General features: G+C 36.5%; 2 protein-coding genes across 2 annotated transcripts; one reads left to right on the forward strand and one right to left on the reverse strand.

Annotated features, from left to right (window-relative positions):
* Positions 1-1894: 1894 nt before the first annotated feature.
* On the reverse strand, positions 1895-13313 carry LOC139964290 (dolichyldiphosphatase 1-like). Its single transcript, XM_071965779.1, has 8 exons — positions 13174-13313; positions 12620-12720; positions 10994-11078; positions 10451-10547; positions 7955-8053; positions 7062-7152; positions 6504-6631; positions 1895-5319 (listed from the first exon to the last, which is right to left on the reverse strand). Exons 1-8 carry the CDS (start codon positions 13268-13270, stop codon positions 5274-5276), a joined length of 744 nt encoding a protein of 247 aa, XP_071821880.1. The 5' UTR covers positions 13271-13313; the 3' UTR covers positions 1895-5273.
* Positions 13314-13570: 257 nt separating this feature from the next.
* On the forward strand, positions 13571-20343 carry LOC139964289 (queuine tRNA-ribosyltransferase catalytic subunit 1-like). Its single transcript, XM_071965778.1, has 8 exons — positions 13571-13816; positions 14359-14427; positions 14735-14952; positions 15865-15980; positions 16643-16781; positions 17099-17174; positions 17871-18062; positions 18602-20343. The coding sequence occupies exons 1-8, from the start codon at positions 13571-13573 to the stop codon at positions 18752-18754; spliced, it is 1209 nt and encodes a 402-aa protein (XP_071821879.1). The 3' UTR covers positions 18755-20343.
* The last annotated feature ends 247 nt before the right edge of the window (positions 20344-20590 follow it).

Consider the following 20590-nt stretch of genomic DNA (forward strand, 5'->3'; position numbering starts at 1 on the left):
TTTAATACACAACTGGGTCTCACCCACGGTTCGAACCATCGACACTAAAAATTGGCAACTTTCCATATTAAGGCCCCCTCAGATTCTACTGAAATTGATTAAATTTAGCTGTACACAACTAAAAAATTTGGCAATAGAGAGAAAGTTGGAAACATGATTTGGCAGCTAACCAACCGACCAAAGTAAGATTTTAATGAGCTACTTAACAAGCAATGCACGGGGGAAATTGGTTAAATATTCATACAAAGCATTTCTTAATTTTTTTTTAATTCTTTTACACCAAGGTTTAATCATATCACTGTACAATCAGGGCAAAAAGGTATGAGTAAGATTTTCTACAATTTGGTCCTTTTAGTACTGTTAAGTGAATGCACAACAAAATTTCACAGTAAATTATCACCCAAGCTATGTATAGATATGATAATATATATATATGCAGGTAAATTACAAAAGCTCATCATTGGCACAATTATAATTTCTACAACATTTAAGGGATATATAAAACCTTAAAATATAACACCAATAATATCAGTTTCAAAATTACTTTCATTTAGACAGATGATTGTTTTGTTTTTTAAATTGTTGTTATGGTTACAGTAAAAAGCTGGTGGTTATAATATCAGACTTTTACAAATGAACACACAAAGTTGAGTATTATTTAATTTGTTGAATTCATATAACATGGGTTTTCCAAAAAAAAAATAATAATAAAAAAAATTGGGGCTTTTCAAGAAACAAAATGTGAGAGAAACATCTCCCCCTCTCCTTAGCAAACACAAGGCATAGACCAAGATGGATAGCACAGAACTAAACGAAATATTACATCAAGATAAACTTAACAAGTGACTGCAAGAAAGTGCCGTTAGCATGATCTCATGACGGCTGATTGGTTTTCCTGACATATATAACCTAGCTGAATTATAGGGTTACTAACCTAACCTACATGATTCAGAAATTTACTGACAGAGAAACAGAACTTTCCATATGCTTAATAAGTAAATTTCTTTGATGACAAGAACCTGATTGTAATAAAGTATGAGATACGAGTCATATATGCACTGTGACTGTGATTAAACTTGGAACTGCATTCTATAACAGTAATGTTTAATGTTTTCCAAAATGCTACTTTTTCCGAAGTATTCCTCCCCCCTCCACTTATCTGACAACCCAAAACCTTTGCAGAGTGTCCAGAATATATATAATGACAGAGTTTAGCTGCTCTGGATTAAGGTGAGGGCTGGTAGGGATGTTGAAATCGTGGGAAGTTACCTTTAAAGTTTTGTATTAAGTATGAAAGGTATGCCACTTTGGGAGGATTTGATTATTTTGTACACTACGACATGGCTAGATTTTAGGATGGGGTGTGAGCCTGGGATCATTGAAGCTGACTCCCATGTAGGGGGACGGGCGTTCTCCTCCAGTTAAAAAAAATACATTTAGACACGAAATGTTGCATTCTGAGGCATACTTTGGATTTGCAAATTAACTCTTTTAACTTGTGAGGAGTTGAATGGGGGAGGAGGGGGAGGGGAGGGGGAAGTGGTGTACACCTCACACACTCCTGGATCCAAACCTGTTTGTAGTAATAGCAATGATCTTTCAGAGTCACTTAGATACTACAAAACATATTTAACTTCCAAAGTTTCAACCATAGACTAGAGATAGACTCTGGATAGTAAACTTTTCCATCCCTTAGTACTGCTTGCCGTTTTATTGTTCGTACATAATATATTTATATAACGTGGCTTCCTTCATAGTGAGTTTAGGTACAGTACATAGAAAAACTTTACAAAGGGTGCTTTGTGACGACAAAACATTTGGTATTTTTTTTGTTTTGGTGATGCACTTTGAAGTACTGGAGTGTGTGGCCATACTGTGTAAATGTATTGTATTCACACAAAATTTATGAATAGTTTGGTTGCTATGGATCATCCAAGATCTGGATTAAAAATGACTCAGATAATCCAGGATTTATCATAATCTGAAATGTTTTAAGAAACTTTATTATAAAGAGTCCTGCAAATATATATATGTTAGCATAACTAGTACCGCTTGGACTGTTTCTGAACTGCATTTTTGCCAACACTGAAGAACTATTACTTTTTCGTTATAATAAAAATGACCACAAATATGTCCCAGACAGTTAAAAAGGGGTATATCCTACCTCGCTGCCTACACTGTAGAAATATCATGTTTTCCCCTGTTATATCAAAAATGCCCACAAACGTATCCCAAAAATGTAAAACATAAAGAGTAAATCCTAGCACAACTTATGCAAACAGTAATTCTTTTTCACATCAAACAACTGACAAAAATTTGTTTTACCCTCCCTCCTCTGTGCAAAAAAAGGATGGGGAGGGGAGGGGGGGTGGGGTGGGGTGGAGGGAGAATTATTTAGACAATATTGATTACAATATGAAATAATTAAATTAAGTTGAAATAAACCTCAGCTGCATTGTCCAAGAATGGAAGACTCTTCCTTCATGCATATTCATCAGACAAAAAAAAAAAGAAAAAAAAGAAAAAACTCAATTGAGGTTGACAAACATTTAAAGATGGTCCCAAAATATGCTAGAAATTCAAATAATGGGTTTCAAAAGCTTTTAATGGGAACAATATTAGCTACGATTATCCTACCAAACTCAAATTACAACAGGTGTTTGACTCTTGCTGTTATATTAGTTTCACAAACTGAGATATTTATAGTCTAACTTAATATGGGTGCAAATAATTCCAAGGATCAGAGATTCTGCGAGAGTAGTTTGAAAATTTCTAGCAAATTTGTTTAGTCACTATAAATCATTATTTCCCCCAAAATATATGGAATTGTCTTCACAAAGACTCTAGACTTTTTGGCGACTCAGTGTGTAAATCATATTTATATTTTATATGAAACAATTGTTGTTGAGAGAAAGATTTGGAAAATAATCCAAAATCATACATTTCATTAGTTAAGATTGATACTTTGTAGAGAATATTATCCAAAAGCACACGGATATGGAAATGAACCTTACAACCACAGATTAAGCAGAATATTTAATTTATGTATCGTGAGCATGCATTTTATTTACAAACTTGAAACAATTGAACTTGTAAAGACTCATTTTCTCTGATTTTTGAGAATGGAATGTGCTTTTAAACTTTTGCAGATCTTTAAAGGTAGCTTACGTCATTAAGTGCAATTAGTCGGAAATGAAAATTCAATTGCCAAAGATTTCCTTTCTGGAGTCGTTGGAGGGGATGGGGTTGGGGGGGATGATGTTTGTACAGGGGGAACTTATTAAATTTGCATAGGCATAGCTTGCAAAGTCTCCTCCCCCACTTTCTCCCAATTAGCTCACTTTTCTCACCCTAGTTTAATAATAATCTTAATAATAATAATAACAACAGTAATAACTACTTTTCTAAGGCCCCAAAATCCAGATAAAATAACTGTTCATGGGGCTCTGAACAATCAAAATAAGAGCAGAAAGGAGGAGTCCAAACTTTGCCATTAAAAAGAGTTTACATATTTGGAGCAGAAGGTCACAGAATAATGGAACCTTTAAAAAATGCAGTCCAAATGGCAGAAACTTGGTCCACTGGAAAATCCAATATTGACTTTACTCCTCTTTGACTTGTCTCCTACCACACTAACGCACTTTCCTAGTCTACCAAGTAGCCACTGGTATAATTTAAGCACTGCGCCCCCCCGGTGACCTCTCCCACAAGTCACCGTCACTATCTCTTCCTTCCGAATTTATTATTCGGAAGGAAAATGCATGTTTGATACTATTATACTTGACGACAGTATGGATCGAAAAAAAAGGAGGCATCCAAACTTTTCCTATAATTTCTAAAGACATGGAGGTACATTGACTGTGTATCAAACGAAAATAGTATTCCATATTTCCAAAGACAGATGCTGGGTTTGAAAGATACAATCTGAGAGGAAAACAAATCTTTGAAACAAACACAAAAGAGCCATGAGGAAAACTGAAAGACATCAACATTGTCGTTATCGTTGTTGTTGTTTTTATGCTGGATCTTGCGAAGAATGCAAAAAAAAAAAACACAGCTTTGCACATTCCAACAAAAGCCTTGAAATCCACTCCAGCAACTGCTTACAATAACTCCATGCAGAAAACAATTTTTACATTGCACTTTTCATTCTTCAGCTTTATCTCAAAATGCATCAAGCTCCTTAGAACCTTTATTGAACCTACATACCTGGTATTTCAAGTGGGAAGGGTGGGGGAGGGAGGTGGGTTGTGGGGTTCTGGTTTTGAGGGTCTCCAACAAAATCAGTAGCATAGAGAAATTGACAATAGTTGTGAATACCAAAAAATAATCTCAAACATTGGGGGTGGGGGGGGGGAGGAATATCTGAGACCTACATCATATAAATTATTTTTCCAATCTGCTCATCCACATAAAAATGGAACGAGAAAATAAACTTACATATCTGAAATCTCATTGTACTTTTTCTTTTTATACTAGGCTTAAACAAATATATTTTTTTTTCAAATGCTTTTATACTCATAGGACTTTAGATTTTTCCTAAACTTTGGATTACATGATTATGATTTTTAATATTTGTTTTTTGTTTGTTTTGTAAAACTTTTCAATAACTGTTGAATATGTAGAGTTTGATATTTAGTGTTAAAAATCATGATAACAAATTCTTTAACTTGAACTAAGATCACATTTATATGAATGGACATACCACTTACCATAAATTTTTGATTTACCAATTTGACTCATAATTGGAAACCAATTTGGACAGAAGTAATTTTTTTATTATATTTAACACCAGAGTTGCCTTGGTCCGCTCAGCCTCCTCAATGACGTCATCAGAGGTCTCAAATCAAATTTAAGACCGGTTCCCCTCGTAATTATCCCCTAATTAAAATAAACTAACTTAGATTTGTATCTTCACAAATTCAAGGTAGCCCCTCCCCCCTCCCCCCAAAGAAAAAGGAAAAAAATAGAAAAAGAGAAAGCAACATTGACCTTTCTACAGGATCTGCCCTCTTTCCTTTCCATACAGTTCCCTTACCAAGATTGTCATTGGACGTATATGAACCACCTCTTTATTTGTATCGTTTAAATAAATTGCATTCTCGTTCTCTTCTGTTTTAGTTCTATCAGTGGTTGAGTCTGACCACCTCCGCAAAGTTTTAATCATTTTTCTTAACTTTGGCAACTCACTGTTGTAGTACATCCTCTCATTCCGCCATGCGTTTTTTTTTTCGCTTTACATCAAACAGCTCTCTCTCTCTGTTAACACTTCCTCAAGACATCCTGTTGCCCATCGCCCCCAGCTTCCTTTGCCTATTCCTGGAAATGATAAAAAAGTAGGAAAAGATTATTTATAAACCTTCAGGAGATGCAGGTAAAAATTGCGAGGCACATTCCCATTCCAAGTACAACGTAATGACTGTTAAGTACTACTTTATAACATCCCAATGGGCAGGAGGCTGCAAACTTGCAGTGAAAAACTTCCAGAATAAAATCATGAAAATTTCTAGATGAAATGAACAAGAACAAAATAATATGCTACTGCTACCAGTTACTGAATGAAACATTTCTATGTTTCAAAACTATGAGTTAATGTTTACAATAACTCACAGAGTGTGCATCTCATATCTAACAGACTCACAATATAAATTATTAGGCTTTTATTTTGTGTCATTTGAATGTTTTGGTGTGCAGTTTATACAACACTGATCTCAATGGTAGGCAAACCCGGCTTGGTAAAGACTTAATTACAGGGCTGGTTAGGAGATTCAATGTGACTGAGCGCCAGGGATGTAGGTGAGATCTAACAATTCAAAAGTAAACCATGTCATCTTTATTTGAACAGCTTTGTAATTTGTTACAAACACATAAAATTGTATTTTATTTCTAGTCCAATTGACACAGTTCTGGACTTGTTATGTGATGCTTAAACCCAGCTAGCAGTATTTTTCATCTAATCAGTGGTATACAGGTGGTGCAGCACTTAAAAATGTTGCAATGCCCCACCATACCAATCTTGGTGAAGACAAACCCTGATTCCAAACATACAACTTGGCTCTTGGGTTCATGTGATGGGGGAGGGAGGTGGTCGGGTGGGGGAGGGAAGTTCAAATGTGAAAATTTTGTGCAACCGTAGATTACAACAATCATCATCACCATCAGCACCACCATCATCCTCATCAACACCATCATCAACATCATCACTATCATCGACACCATCACCTTCATCATTACTATCATCATCACCATCCCAAATGCCATCATCATGATCGTCACCACCACCATCATCACCACCACTATCATCATCAACACTATCATCATCAACACCATCATCATCAACACCATCATCACCATCACCACCATCACCGTAATGGTCATTGTCATCATTACCATCATCATAACCATCCCCATTGCAATCATGATCATCATCACTACCATCATCATCACCACCATCATCACCATCATATTCATCATCAGATTACAAGCATGAAGAGAATACTCACCGAGCTTCTGTCCTGGCACTAGTGTACTCGAACCATAGTACTTTGGGTATCAGTGACGAGTCCCTTATTAAGAAAAACTCACTGATAGGCCATGCAACAATTTGCGGGAACAAAGGAGAAAACACCAGCTGTGGATGAGGAAATTTTGGGCAAAGAATGTCAGTTTCCTCTTTTGCTGTATTAATACAGCTTTTACTTTCACACAACAAATGGAACATTTTGCATAGGCTCGCAGCCACTACAATTAAGTATGTGCACCTGGGCCTAGCCTAGCTTTAATTTATTAGCCTATAATAATACACAAGATAAATGTTGTTTATGTCAGGGATTTGCTTCCGCTTAATTACCTGTTTATTCACATATATTTAAAGGTAAAAGTAATTATGCACTGACCATTACAGTATTAAGTTACAAAAAGTGCTCTTAATCTACCCAAAACATTGCAAATTTTCCAACTCAAGGTGGAGCCATCTACCCTACTCCCATCCCCCACCCCCCCCCCCCCTTTGCAACTAGTCAATGTCTCTTGAAACCTTTACTTTCAATAGTACTACTTACCTGTGTTAGGATGAACCAAGGCACAGCCAAGATAATACCAAGAAATGCACCACACACGACTTGTCGTATTGTGTGGTAATTGAGGTAAACCCTGTAAAAAGAGGAAAAGTGTGTAAGAAACCCATTGAAGTAGATTTTCATTTTATTATATTTATATGGCACACCAGACATTAAGCATAACCTGCCATGAGTCTAGGTGATTATTAGGTCCTCATGGGACAGATTTATGAACACCTATACCAGACAGTTGTGATCTATTCAACAGCAGTTATATCTTGCATTTAGAGCTAATAATTAGATCTAGTTTAAAATCTAAATATGCCTCACAATGTACCATTTTGATGTCTAAACTTTCATTTTTCGCTAGGGGGGAAACCCCCAGACCTCATTAAATGACAGTCACCTTCAACAATCCCAGGGCCAACCCCTTCTCTACAAAATCCTTCAGTCCTCAGTCTTAGAAGTTTACCTCCACACCACACCCTCCCCCAACTCTTGAAGTTTGAAATCTTAACAAGTCAAATTTTGGTATAATAACTTTCAGACCTACAATTTTTTCATTTCATTTGGTCATTTACCCTAATTTTTAGTCATGACAATACCTTATACTTAGCATTTCTGCTAAGGGTACACCATAAATGATTCCCGAGCTGTAACAAAAGGGCATGGTTTTCTTTATAAACCAGTCACTTTGGTTTTACGTTTTATGTCCAGTCATTACTGCTCACTAACTCCCAAACTTGTGTCAGGCTCGCCCGTATTTTCTCCATGGAGAAAAAAAACATTAGAAAACATTCCCCTCCACCCCGAGTCAAACCACTCTTGAAACTTGGCGACTCGATATGCCATGACTTGTTACGACACTTATGGCTAACGGACTTGTTATGACTCACCTGCTAATACTGACTAAAAGGGCAAGTACTATGACACCCACTGCCAAACAGTGTCTCCACAGTAGCTCAGAAATAGAGTTTGAATTCGGTGGATGCAGTCTGTGAATGGCGCAAAAAGAAAAACGATCAAATGACAGTGCTTATATGTAAATGATGAAACTATTAAGGTTAGAGAAATATTCTCAATCCCCCTCTCCCCTCCCTCAAAAAAAAAAATCACAAATCTACAAATAAGAAAAAAATGGATGTTCACTGATGAAACCTGCAGTGGGAAAGACATTTTGATTTAACTTTTTTATGATTAAACATAGATTTAACTTCTTCATTCAGATGAGGGAAGAAAGTGGACAGTATCTTGAACCTGGGATTGTGAGTGCATTCTATTTCGTTAGCACTTTTTCAGTAGGTTCTGAGTAAATAGTAGATGCATAGATAAACAGGCAAGAAAGCAACAAAGTAAATATATACAAATTTCAACTGATCATGTTTGTGACCTAAGGACAAACCTTGTTATATGTCTCTTTCATTGGAAAGGCTAATTACCAACTAAATGCACCTCTTAGTAAGGCAGAAAACCAAATTAGTAAATTTAAGGAAAATTCAATGTAAAGTTACGTAATTTAATGACCGTAAGTTGGACCTGGATGGACGTGGATTAAGGGTCCTTTAATGTTTACATCCTAAAGGAACTAGAGGGCACTTGAGTCAGTAAGTAAGTAAACCAATGGAACATTACACATTGTATATATATTTCATAACCAGGAAACTAAATACTGTAGCTGCGAGTGCACAACAAACACATTATGAAAGAAGCATGGATATCTGTATCCAACCACTTCAAACTTCAAAGCTGTAATATATTGAATCAAATGACATTGAATTGAGGTTCGCCTGTGAATCAAAGACACAACAATGAAACTACGGCCTTTGATGTTTTTATGTCCACAATATTTGAATTTTTTTTTTTTACATTCCCTTCTAGTCGAATAAAAAATGTCTTTTTGATTTATGAATATCTTTTCATAGCCTCTCTTTTCTGCCACTCTCAGTTTCTGTTTCAATTTTAGTTAAACACTTTCTGACTCTAGTGTAGTAGTGCGCATCGCCGCATTATATGATCTATTTTATGTCTTAAATCTGCTGACTGCACAATATCCAATGTGATGCTTTTGCTGTCCAAGCAATACACCTTTGTCAATCACATACCGTAGCGAGAGCACAGTTTCATTTAAACCTAGGTTCAGTATTAAGCACTGTGTAGTTCTTCCCACCTGTAAGACTGTATGGATATTAGCATAACTCATTGATGCCAATAAAAAATGTCAACTTGACTTGCTATGAGAACTAGGTTACACAAAACTGTGAAACTGATATGGAAATGCTACAGGCTTAGCTATTTGCAGTAAATATATATATATATATATATAATTGAAAATCGTAATGAGTTGGAAAAACAAGAACAGTGAAAAAACTTCCAGCCTCCACCAGGATATATATATATATATATATATATATATATATATATGGAACAGGTTCTAAAAGCAGTGGTTTGGTCAGCATTATTTACCAAAACATTATTTACCAAAACTTGAACAGATTATTCAAAATGAGACTCCATCCTAAGATTGTGTTCATCAAATGAGGGTTAAGGAGCAAGTAATAAATGATTTGAATTCAGTTCTCCACAATTTGTTTTTGTTTTTTGGAACAGTTTGTCTCCTAGACACTCTTTTAAGAAGTATAGATACTTATGTGTAAACAGCATTTAAAAAAAAAAGTTTTCCACTTCTTAGTTGAAATTAAACTTTGACTCAACTAGAGTCACTTTAAAGGAGGTAGATTGTTTTGCAAATTTAGAATCAAATAGCATACTAATTATCAAAATAAAGTAAACTACTATAAAATTATACTCTCTTTTCACAAATTTAAGGCTTTTTGATTTGATATCATTAATTCAATACTATTGGAGATCAAAACTTCCCAATACATTGCAGTTGCCTAGATGCACTGCTTTAACTTCCAATAATGCCAAGAAAAGTTTGAAAAACTGAGAACCATATTTTCCACTGATCTTTTGGAAGGTATATTGATACTATAATGCAAAAAGCATCTAGACATATTTGTGCAGCAAAATTTTCAGAATTCAAAAGTATTGGTGGATGATACTTGCTGAGTAATATTTGGTAATCTAAGCAAGGAAATGTCAGTCTGACAAACTCAGAATCTTATGTTGAGTGGTGCGTCATTTTTTTAAACAGAATCGCTGGAATTGGTGATCCAATATGACCTCTCATCCATATTAATATGTTAAGGTCCTCTACAATAACTCTATAAACTATACAAACTTTCCACAACCTTCTTTGAGTCACTTAACTGTTGAAATTTAAATGACCCCCCTCCCCCTCCAAGTCAAGGCTTGTAACAATCCTTCTACCTTCTTGAGTGAGACATTTCATACAAAGTTACCAAAATCACCTTAAACTTGGTAGGACTTACCTTATGTAAGTAAATAAAATGATATATACTGCAAAAAACCACATGAATTGAGAATGACTTGAAGGCATGCCATACTCCGAGAACAGGACGTCATGGCCTGAATTTAAAAGAAGAAGGAACCAGAAACAAATTAAATTCTAGTTTCATCAATTTGTAAAATTTATGCACACTACTATTATGTTTTTATTACTATTTTCTGTCATAACCTGTAGATCTTAACTTCTTGGAAAAAGCTTGAAAAAGGATAATTCAGTAAATAAGATTTACGGACCATTTGCAACTAGCTACAACTATCCCCTCCCCTCATTTTCACTCTGAGCCCATAATGCAACAAAATTTATCTTTGAATATACATGGGAAGCTTCCATTACTCTAAAATCCAAACTTACAGGTCAGAAATGGAGAAATAATTGGCAGAATATGGTACAAAAATATAAACAGTTAATTCAGGGCTTTTTTAATGCTTCTTTTGAAAGACATTACTAAAGTTCTGTTACATATATAGTACTTATTTAACACTGTTAACAAATGCAAACTGCTAACCTCTACATGGACGCGGTTCTTGAATAATGTGTTTGGCCACCCAGCTGACTGCTTCATTGCACACAACTCCGACCAGAAATGTTAGCTTCAAGAAAAAGAAATTGTAGGTGAATATTAATCTCTTCTTCTTATTTACAAACATTTCTCCGTAGTGTTAAATATCTAATCTGTCTACTTTCTACAATGTATCAAATTTTGAGCTAAATTCTAAATAATGGCAATTATGGCATGAGTTGGAACTAATGGGATCCCCAGCCAGCCACTATCATATCAGCACAACTTTTGCAGTCTCTGAAATCACTGACAATTCCTTTGAGGAATCTCTGACGTAAACCTATGGGCAAAGTACCTTATCTTATCTGACCTATTTCGCTCCACTGCAGAAGGAAGGCCTCTTCACCATATTCTCTTATGTCATCCATCCATCTCCTACTCTGCCTCAAATATAACCCCTTGGTGTCTAATCTGTCAATTTATGTGTCCATCTCTTATCCTGACGTCTAGCTAAATGCCCTGCCCATCTCCACTTCTTTTGCATTATGACTTGGATGATATCCAAAACGCCTGTACTGTTTCTCAAGCCCTGGTTTCTGACTTTATCCTTTCTTGTTACACAAAGTACCTACACATTCCCTAATTCACACATAGTGTGACAAGCTGGAACTAACGTATGCTTTTGTCGACTCACAACTAGCACATGATTTTAGTAACTTAATGTTACCCACCTTTCTTTTTGACAAACGTTACACAGGTCTGGTCGTCAACCGATAAGTAAGCTCAATCATGTACGCTAACACTGAGTTCAAGCTTTGAGGGTCAGTAAACTTGTAGATACCCAAATCTCCGAAATGGAATTTATACTTGACTTAACACTTGCCATTCTTCTCTTCATTACTGAAGACAAGATGTTTTTAATAATATTTTCACAACTGGCACATAGATTTAGATATGTTACAGCGCTATATACAATTTTTAGAGATCTGCAAACAGGATTGATCACTTGTACCACGACCCAGAGCCGTATCTATGGAGCTGTTGGGACCGATATGCCAGTGCCATCTACAGACACGCTAAAGATGTCCATTTATCTGGGGGCATCATGCATCTAGAAATGATACATAACAGGCCAGGAAGTTCACAATTTAGGGCACTGGCTAAGAAATGTCAGATCACAAAGATCTACTTGATAGAATCAAATTCCAGTAAAACTGTTGTGTAAATTTGCCAATTATTTTATCAGTTTTCAATCGCCATATAGGAAATATGGAGAAAATACTGAAGTATTCAAACTGAGAATGGGGAGGGAGGTGGTGGCAGAGAGGTGAGGCAGTTATTAGAATAATCTGAGAGGTGATCAAACCTCCTTTAAATACAAAATGTTTTGTCATTCGGGCCTGTACGCCTTATAGACTTTAAGTTTAAGTTCACCAGTAATAGATCCAGGAGTTACTTTGGCAAAATTGTGAGTTTTTTGGGAAAAGTACTGGACATACTGCCTTTTTAGTTATCACCACATAATGAGAAGAATGGAAGACAAATGCTTGTTAACAGTGAAGTACCAATGAACTTTGCTGTTGTAGCATTTCATGGACTGCGATGATACAAATTACCTTTGGGTAAACTTACTGTATGTAATTCCCTTCTGAAGATGAGAAGTGCCACAAAACCAACCAGAATAGACACTGGCATCAGGCTTATGTATGCAAGAATTTTCCCTGTGAAGTCACCTTTCAACAGATAAGAAAAGAGCAATGAAAATGAAGAAATTTTGTACTTGATCGTGTACCTAGCATTGGCACAACATACAAGTATGATGTAGGCCTAGATCTAAGCTAGGCCAAGGTCTTAACCTAAACCTTCTGATCATAAGACATTTGGCAAGTAATATTTGACTGTTTTGGCCTAGGCCTAGCTTGGTCTATATTTGATATGTTAAAAATAATGTCTTTACAATGACAAGCAAATTAGATGCTGCAGTGCATATGAAGCTAGAAAATGGCTGTTTAAATCAAGTTGTTCGCGGAACAGGTAGCCTACAACACAAACCATTAATGACGGGATATCCTTCTCAGCATGTGTTATAGTATACATAACATTTATCTGGGCCTAACGACCGTTCCCTGTTGATCAGCTGCTCCTTCCAAATATGCATAAGAAATAACAAATCATTCGGTTATAACCTTCTGGATATTCTACAAATGTCAGCGAAACTGGTTTCCACTTCACTGCATCGTGAGCAGCAGTTTCGCCATCCGGAGCGATGCAATCCCCACCCATATTTTCGTTAGCACGGACAGTTCTTCAAATGGCAAGGGATAACAATCTCCATCGGCTGATCAAAATTAGTTCTGGGACAGGATAGGAGTACAAGGTTAACAACTGCCTGTGTAAAACCAAACGCAAACTTTAAAATATTCCCATTTAAAATTTCAGTTTCTTTCTACAAGAAAAAAATGCTACTGTATTTATAGGTTCGTACACTTAATTTGATTGATATTTTTGAAGTTGCAATAGGGGAAGATAAAATTGGTAGAGTAAAAATTTCTGACCTTGGGTCGAGCCCAAAAAAGTGTCAAAATGGCAACCACCATGGGTAACCATGAGACTCAAGTTCCTTCTGCGCTTTCTTTGGAAATTGTCGCAGAATGTACCACTACGAAAGCTAGAGTTTGTAACATGACTTTGCCGCATGCCTCCGTCCCCACTCCTGTTTTTATGCCCGTCGGAACTCAGGGTACAATGAAAGGTGTCACCTCAACTCAACTGAAAGATCTTGATTACAGGCTCATACTTGGTAACACGTACCACCTCGGCATGAGACCCGTAAGTGAGCCTTATTTAACTGATTTCTTTTAAATGTTGGTAAAAAATTAGTCGTCCTCCATTATTTTATGCAACTTAATGTTAAACTTAAAGGTCATCCGTATTGCCTCCCGTTTATAACATGTGAAAAATGGCTAAGTTAGGCAATAGCCTGGCCTAATTAGGTTAGTCCTATAGCAGTAGCACAACTAGGCCTATGCAGTATTTGCTGGACTGGAAGTTTGAAGCCCTCAAAAGTCTTCTAGACTAGCGTATTTAGGAGGTTTAAACTAAATGATTAAATATGTTAAAAAGGTAAGAAGAAACAATTTTAATAACAGTTAATACACTTTGATCATACTTTCATAACTTTCCAAATTTCCTTTTTGGTCTTTCTATGTATGGTACCAAACGTATCAGTACCAGTATGGCAGGACATATTACTAGCTTAGTAAGTACTACTCAGCCTACCAATACTGTACCATACAGTATTTGGGAGCTATACATGTGATATTGAGAATCTGGACATTGCCTGACACTTTGCCATTGAATTGTTTTTACAGGGGCCTGAATTGATGGACAAAGTTGGTGGATTACACAAATTTATGGATTGGGATAGAGCATTATTGACTGTAAGTAAATTATCAATTAATTTTCCTCACTTGTTTTTTTTTCTTTCTTTTTTACTCAGAAATTAAAAAAACAAAACAAATTTCTGTAGTAGGATCATGAAAGTATCAAAGTAAATAGAAGTGGACTAAAACTCTTGCATTTCAGGACTAAACATTATTCCAGCAGTCTCTGACCGACACATGAAACTTTCAAACGTTTGTTAGAGCTAGCTCAATATCTATATTGTTTCATAAACAGCCATAAAAATGGGATAGTTCTCTTCATTTCTTGTAATGAGCCTCTATCTCTCTCTCGTGCTGTACGTAGGACAGCGGTGGATTTCAGATGGTGTCGTTAGTGGAGCTGTCAGAAGTGACGGAAGAAGGAGTGAAGTTCCAGTCTCCTTACACTAAAGAAGAACTGATGCTGACTCCTGAGAAATCCATCGAAATTCAAAACAGTATCGGAGCCGATATCATGATGCAGCTGGATGACGTGGTCCACAGCTTGACGACTGGCCCAAGAGTAGAAGAAGCCATGCATAGGTGCAGTAAGATAATCACTTTTTATTCTTATTATGGAGTGTTAGCTCAGTGGTTAACGCCGGTGCCTTTCAATCATAAGTTCCCCAGTTCGAGTCACTCCAAGATTAATGTATTTCGTCCAGTTGTTGTTGACAATTGACAATTCATAATCATGGACGTTAAATATGAATGTAAGAGACTGACTTCGGTCAGCTTGCGGCTTTGATAAGCCAATGAGGCTTCTTCGTGAGTTCCTGCTTGCAGGAGGATCTAAAATACATACATACACATTCCAATGGCATTATGAAAAGTCACTTTTTCATTACCTTTCTCCTAAAGGTTTCTATGAAATGTTACATTCTGGAGCTGAGTTGGACTTTTGTTTTATTGGTCATATATCGATCAGCTAGTACATGTATATTCATTTCTGGGTACAGCCATAAGCTCAGGTGAAAGCTAACTTTGAACATCAGAGATGAAAATGTTTGCAATGGATCTCATGGGCGTTTTTATATTACGTGTTTGGTGTTGAAATGGATATATGTGAAAATAGTGCAAAAGGTGTTACTGAAGGTTGAGCTAGACGACCTGTGTATGGAGTTTGTGACCAGTTCATTCGTCATTTTGTGAAAATAATAGAATATATGACAAAGCATGAGAGATACTGTGCTGTTGTTTTGCCAACATGGACATGTTTTACCAGGACTTACTCTTACTTCAGGAGATCAATCTTGGGTTCCTTCCAGTTTGCTGATATTTCAAAAGCCTCTCAGTTTGGAGATTTTCATGAAAGCTCTAAGATTTCCGAAAAAAACTGATTTATATGTGAAAGGAAAATGATATGGACCACTGGGTGACAAAGGAAAAGTTAACGTAGAATCATGCTACGTAAACTTATTCTCAGCCTGCTGTTTCTTTTGTTTTTCTGGAAAGGTCGATACGATGGTTAGATAGATGTATCAAAGCCAACAAAAGACCGGATAAACAGAATCTGTTTGCAATTGTTCAAGGTGGACTTGATGCAAAGCTAAGGACCTACTGTGTTAAAGGTATGTAGTGTGACTGGATTCTGGTATGTATTGTGGTGAGTTGTATGTGTTTGTGTGTTTCAGAAATTTAATTTTTTTTTTAACTTAAATGAGTTATTATCTGGAAGAAACAATGTACCCTCATTGAAAAGTGATTTTATTGCATATTAATCCGTTTGGTTTTTCATAATGATAATCTTGTTTGGGTATGCATCATTCAGGTATAAGGGGTTGTGTGTGATTTGTGTGATAATAGCAGCTGGTTGATTTTCAGGACTAGAAATAGGAGTTAGTTCTAATTAAAGTCTCTCCTGTACTTGTGCAATGTTCTTTGCTAACTCTATTAACTGCTTCTGTCCAGCTGGTAATTAGTCATATAGCAATTAATGACAGTGATATTCTCTGCCCAGATGGAAAATAGGCTAGGCCTTTTAATTCTGTGATCATACTGTGGTAGGTCTAGGGCAATATCTGACGTGACATTTGTAAAGGTATTGCAATGTCACATGATACTATTTACAGATACCCTATGGAATTAATTTAATGTGATGATATTTTGTGAAAGTTTAGATGAAGGCAAATCATTGCGGGTCATTGTACTTTCAAAATGACTCACTTCAAATAATGTAGGCTACATTCTATCGTAGATTTTCCCATATTCTTTTTATGTCTTTTGGTTGTAGAAATGATTAAGAGGGATACTCCTGGCTATGCAATTGGTGGTCTCAGTGGAGGAGAGGACAAGGACCACTTCTGGAGGATGGTGACCCTCTCAACCGATCATCTACCAAAGGGGAAACCCAGATACTGCATGGGTGTTGGGTAAGAAATCAAAACTGAAATTTGAGAGTTGTGGACTGTTTGCTTTTGAAACTTTTAAACACAGACACCTTTTATATTGTTTATTGCTGCCAGTATAGGGGGGTCCATTTTGGGGTAATACACATAGTGATAGTATGTAGTTTCATATAGCTCACAAGCTGAAATGTGGATAGTAGTAGGCTTATTAATATGGGACCATTGATCTGTGAGCTAAAACTCTCTTCCCCATGTCTATGAATGGAAACACACGAGATATAATTCATTACTTGACAGGTTTATGAGATATTTGTGTCATTGTTTTTTTTTCCCACTTTCAGATATGCTATCGATCTGGTCATGTGTTGTGCATTGGGTGTGGATATGTTTGACTGTGTATTCCCTACCAGAACTGCTGTAAGTAAGAACCACTACAATCTAAAATTATGTTTACTCCATCGTATTTCTAGGTAACTCAATGAGTAATCACTCTTATTTTTGTATTTTTCTGCTTCTCCTTTAATTTATGTTGTAGTTTATACAGTCAACAGATGCCAGATCCTCCCTTACCCCCCTCCCTAAAAAATAAATAAAAATATCAAATAATTTAAAAAAAATATAAAATTGTTTATAAAAAGGAAAAAAAATTGAGTCACATGAAAGGTACAGCATACTCATTGGTGATAGAGAATTAAGATTTATGCATTTTAGCAGAGAAATCAGGAACAGGCAGGAGAAGAATGACTCCTCTACTTACAATCATTATCAATGATAATATTTTTTCTTCTTCTTCTTCTCTTAACCTCTTCTCTATTTCAGATTTTTTTTGGGGAAAAAACAAAATAGAAACATGTTGACAGAAATGTTTATCTTTATTGTTTATTCCTTTGAATATGTTTTAAAGCAAGAAAAAAGGAAAAATTGAGTTACATTAAGGAATGGCATACTTACTGGTGAATAGAAAACTTAATTTAACATTTTAATGCATATTAAACAGAGAATTCAGAAAAAGGTCACAGAAGAGAATGACCTCTCTCTCTCTACTTAACAGTGATAACCTATGATCATTAATTTCTTCTTTTTTTTTCTTTTTTTTTTTCTTTTTTTTTTTAGAGATTTGGATGTGCCTTGATTGATTCTGGACAGTTGAACCTTAAAAGTATAACTTACACTTGCGACTACGAACCTATCGATGCGGAGTGTCCATGCTTCACCTGCCAGAACCACTCCAGAGCTTATCTCCACTGTATCATACACGAGGCAGTCTCTGCACAGCTAATTAGCATTCATAACATTGCATTCCAGGTAAATGAAAACTCCTCATCTAAGTATTCATGGCTCTGCACTTTCCACTTATTAAAAAACAGAAAAAAACTCTTTTGTAAGTATCCTATCAAAAAATCTTTTCTTGGATAATTTGAGGTTGCCTGTCAATGAAATATATGGTTGTCGTGTATCATGGAGCATAAATGCAACAGTTGTCACTCATGTCGATTTTGGAAATTTGGAAATGGCCAGGCCCTTGAAATTCAGACTAATAATGAGCAAACTGCCCACTGGCAATTGCATTGTATTGTATTACATGCATTGACGTGCATTGCATCACATTGCATCGCATTGCATCACATTGCATCGCATTGCGTTGTATATGTATACATAGTCTTTCTCATTGAATTAATCTTTTATTGTGATGCTAAGGTAACAAGCTAACCATATATACTGTTCTCCTGTCATTGCAATGGAGGAGATGTAGCAATGCATTGTTAATGCCACGAATCTCCTAAATGTACATTTTCAAATGTGTGCTTGATTAACAAGTTTGTGATTCCACTATTGTCATGCAGATGAGATTAATGGAGAGGATACGACAGAGCATAACAGAGGACAAGTTTCCAGAATTTATCAGGAGCTTCATGAGGACTGTGTATCCCAAAAAGAACTATCCAAGTTGGCTGACAGAGGCACTCGAATCGGTCAATGTCACCCTGGATACGTGAGGGAAAAAGCAGCGATAACATGGAAATGAACCGCTCCATGCCTCGTAACGAGCATCTACTGTAGATTGCGACGGCTGTCAAGATGACAGGCAGGAAGGTCAGATCTCGTCAGGTCACGTCGGAGCAAGTTAGAAGAAGTGGCCACTGAGATCAGACCCTGGGAGGAATGCAGAATAGGTGGCCAGCATGCCAAAACTGGCTCACAATTGATTGCAATCAGGCCCAAGCTGGCCCTGATTATAGATATTGTGCCTCTTGTTCCAACCGAAGATGCTCTATGGACCTTGTAGAAAGTCAATTGAGAACAACTGGTGTAGAGAAATAATCCAGTTCTTCTGGCCATGAACATTTGACACCGCGTGATGTCCAGTATGGCTGAGGAAACCATTTCTTGAGCGTAGATGCACATTACGCGTGACAAGAATGTATTCTAATTCTAATACAATAATTCGATACTTTAACTAGGGATGGGGTGACCGGACGTCCAGTTTACCAGGACGTTTTCTCTTCTTGCTACCTGCTGCGCTTCCGGACAGATGTATAATTATAGTATCGCCTGCATCGTCCAGATTTTACGTAAAATCGAGTCTGCCAGTATCTCACAGCCGGATTAGATTTTTGCCACACAATATTTATCTGTTATCAATATGGAAATAAAATTGGACAATTTTATTTACCAAAAATATGACAACACAGCTACAAATATGTTGCCCATTTTTGTCATATTTTGAAGACACCCTTTATTAATCTTCATAAGGGAGAAGGAACCCATTAGACACATGATGGGGGGGGGGGGGACTCACATCCTCCTCTTTGATCAATGCAATATAGTACCCCAACCTAGAGAGTATTCATACCCCAGTATTTCATTGTACTGGTGAGATATGAACTGTACATCATTTTAGTGGAAGATTTACAGAATGCATTTTGTAAAATTCAAGTATTTTCTGGGTGCCCAAATTTCGGATGAATTTCGCTTCCTACCTCCCTACACACACAGATCTGCACACAGTTCTTCCCTCAAAGTAGTTGGTTTACTGACATGGTGCATGATCACCTTCTAAGCACCGTGATTTATTTGTGCCGCAAAAATTCCGAAGTATTAATAAAAAAATTGTGTAATCAGAAAACTGCAGTGCACAGGCACGTAGCCAGGAATATGCCAAGGGAGGGGCTAAACTGTAGATTCCGCATTGCAAACTATCTAAGCATCCATGGTTGGCGCGAAGCGTACAAGAAAATTTTGGCTGAAAATGCCTCCAGATCGCTGGAAATGGCACTTCCCAGGCCTTGAAAGTTGCATCTTAGCATTTTCTCTTTAAAAATATTTTAAAAAATATGCTCAAGTGGCTGCCCCCTTAGCCCCCCCCCTTGGCTACGCGCCTGGCAGTGCAACACCATTTTTGTTTTGGTTGAATTACGGTATAAATTTTGCAGGCTAGTGGGGCAAAGACACCGGCTGACTAGGACCTCAAGTTATACACAAATCAAGAAGACATATCTTCTAGATAAAAAATATCTAATGGGATATTACAACTCTATAAATTATGACAATACAATACAATGTGTGAAGAATCAATTGCCTTAGATTTCCATATTTTTTGTCCTCTTTGCTCTCCTGTTGTTGGTAATAAGATTTTGCAAACCTTTTCCTGCAGATTTAAAGAAAACAATGAATATGAAACATCTACACTTGACACAAGCTTATGCAATTCATAACAAGCACAAACTAACCGATGGCCTGCTCAGCACTTATTTTTGGTACTATTGTGAAGTCAATAATCACTCAACCATGACGAGGTCCTCTTCGTTTGAATTTTATTTTTCATTCCGTCT

The sequence above is a fragment of the Apostichopus japonicus genome, chromosome 22 (assembly GCF_037975245.1).
Source record: "Apostichopus japonicus isolate 1M-3 chromosome 22, ASM3797524v1, whole genome shotgun sequence".
Taxonomy (NCBI): domain Eukaryota; kingdom Metazoa; phylum Echinodermata; class Holothuroidea; order Aspidochirotida; family Stichopodidae; genus Apostichopus; species Apostichopus japonicus.

Bases quoted from the DNA above. Each gene is read 5' to 3' on its own strand.
- LOC139964290 (XM_071965779.1), bottom strand. From the start codon at position 13,270: ATGGGTGGGGATTGCATCGCTCCGGATGGCGAAACTGCTGCTCACGAT. The intron at 7,153-7,954 runs GTGAGTCATAAC...CTCTTTTTACAG, and splicing joins CTTTTAGTCAGTATTAGCAG to GGTTTACCTCAATTACCACA. The intron at 6,632-7,061 runs GTAAGTAGTACT...CCTCATCCACAG, and splicing joins CTTGGTTCATCCTAACACAG to CTGGTGTTTTCTCCTTTGTT.
- LOC139964289 (XM_071965778.1), top strand. From the start codon at position 13,571: ATGGCAACCACCATGGGTAACCATGAGACTCAAGTTCCTTCTGCGCTT. The intron at 13,817-14,358 runs GTAAGTGAGCCT...TTGTTTTTACAG, and splicing joins ACCACCTCGGCATGAGACCC to GGGCCTGAATTGATGGACAA. The intron at 18,063-18,601 runs GTAAATGAAAAC...ATTGTCATGCAG, and splicing joins TTCATAACATTGCATTCCAG to ATGAGATTAATGGAGAGGAT.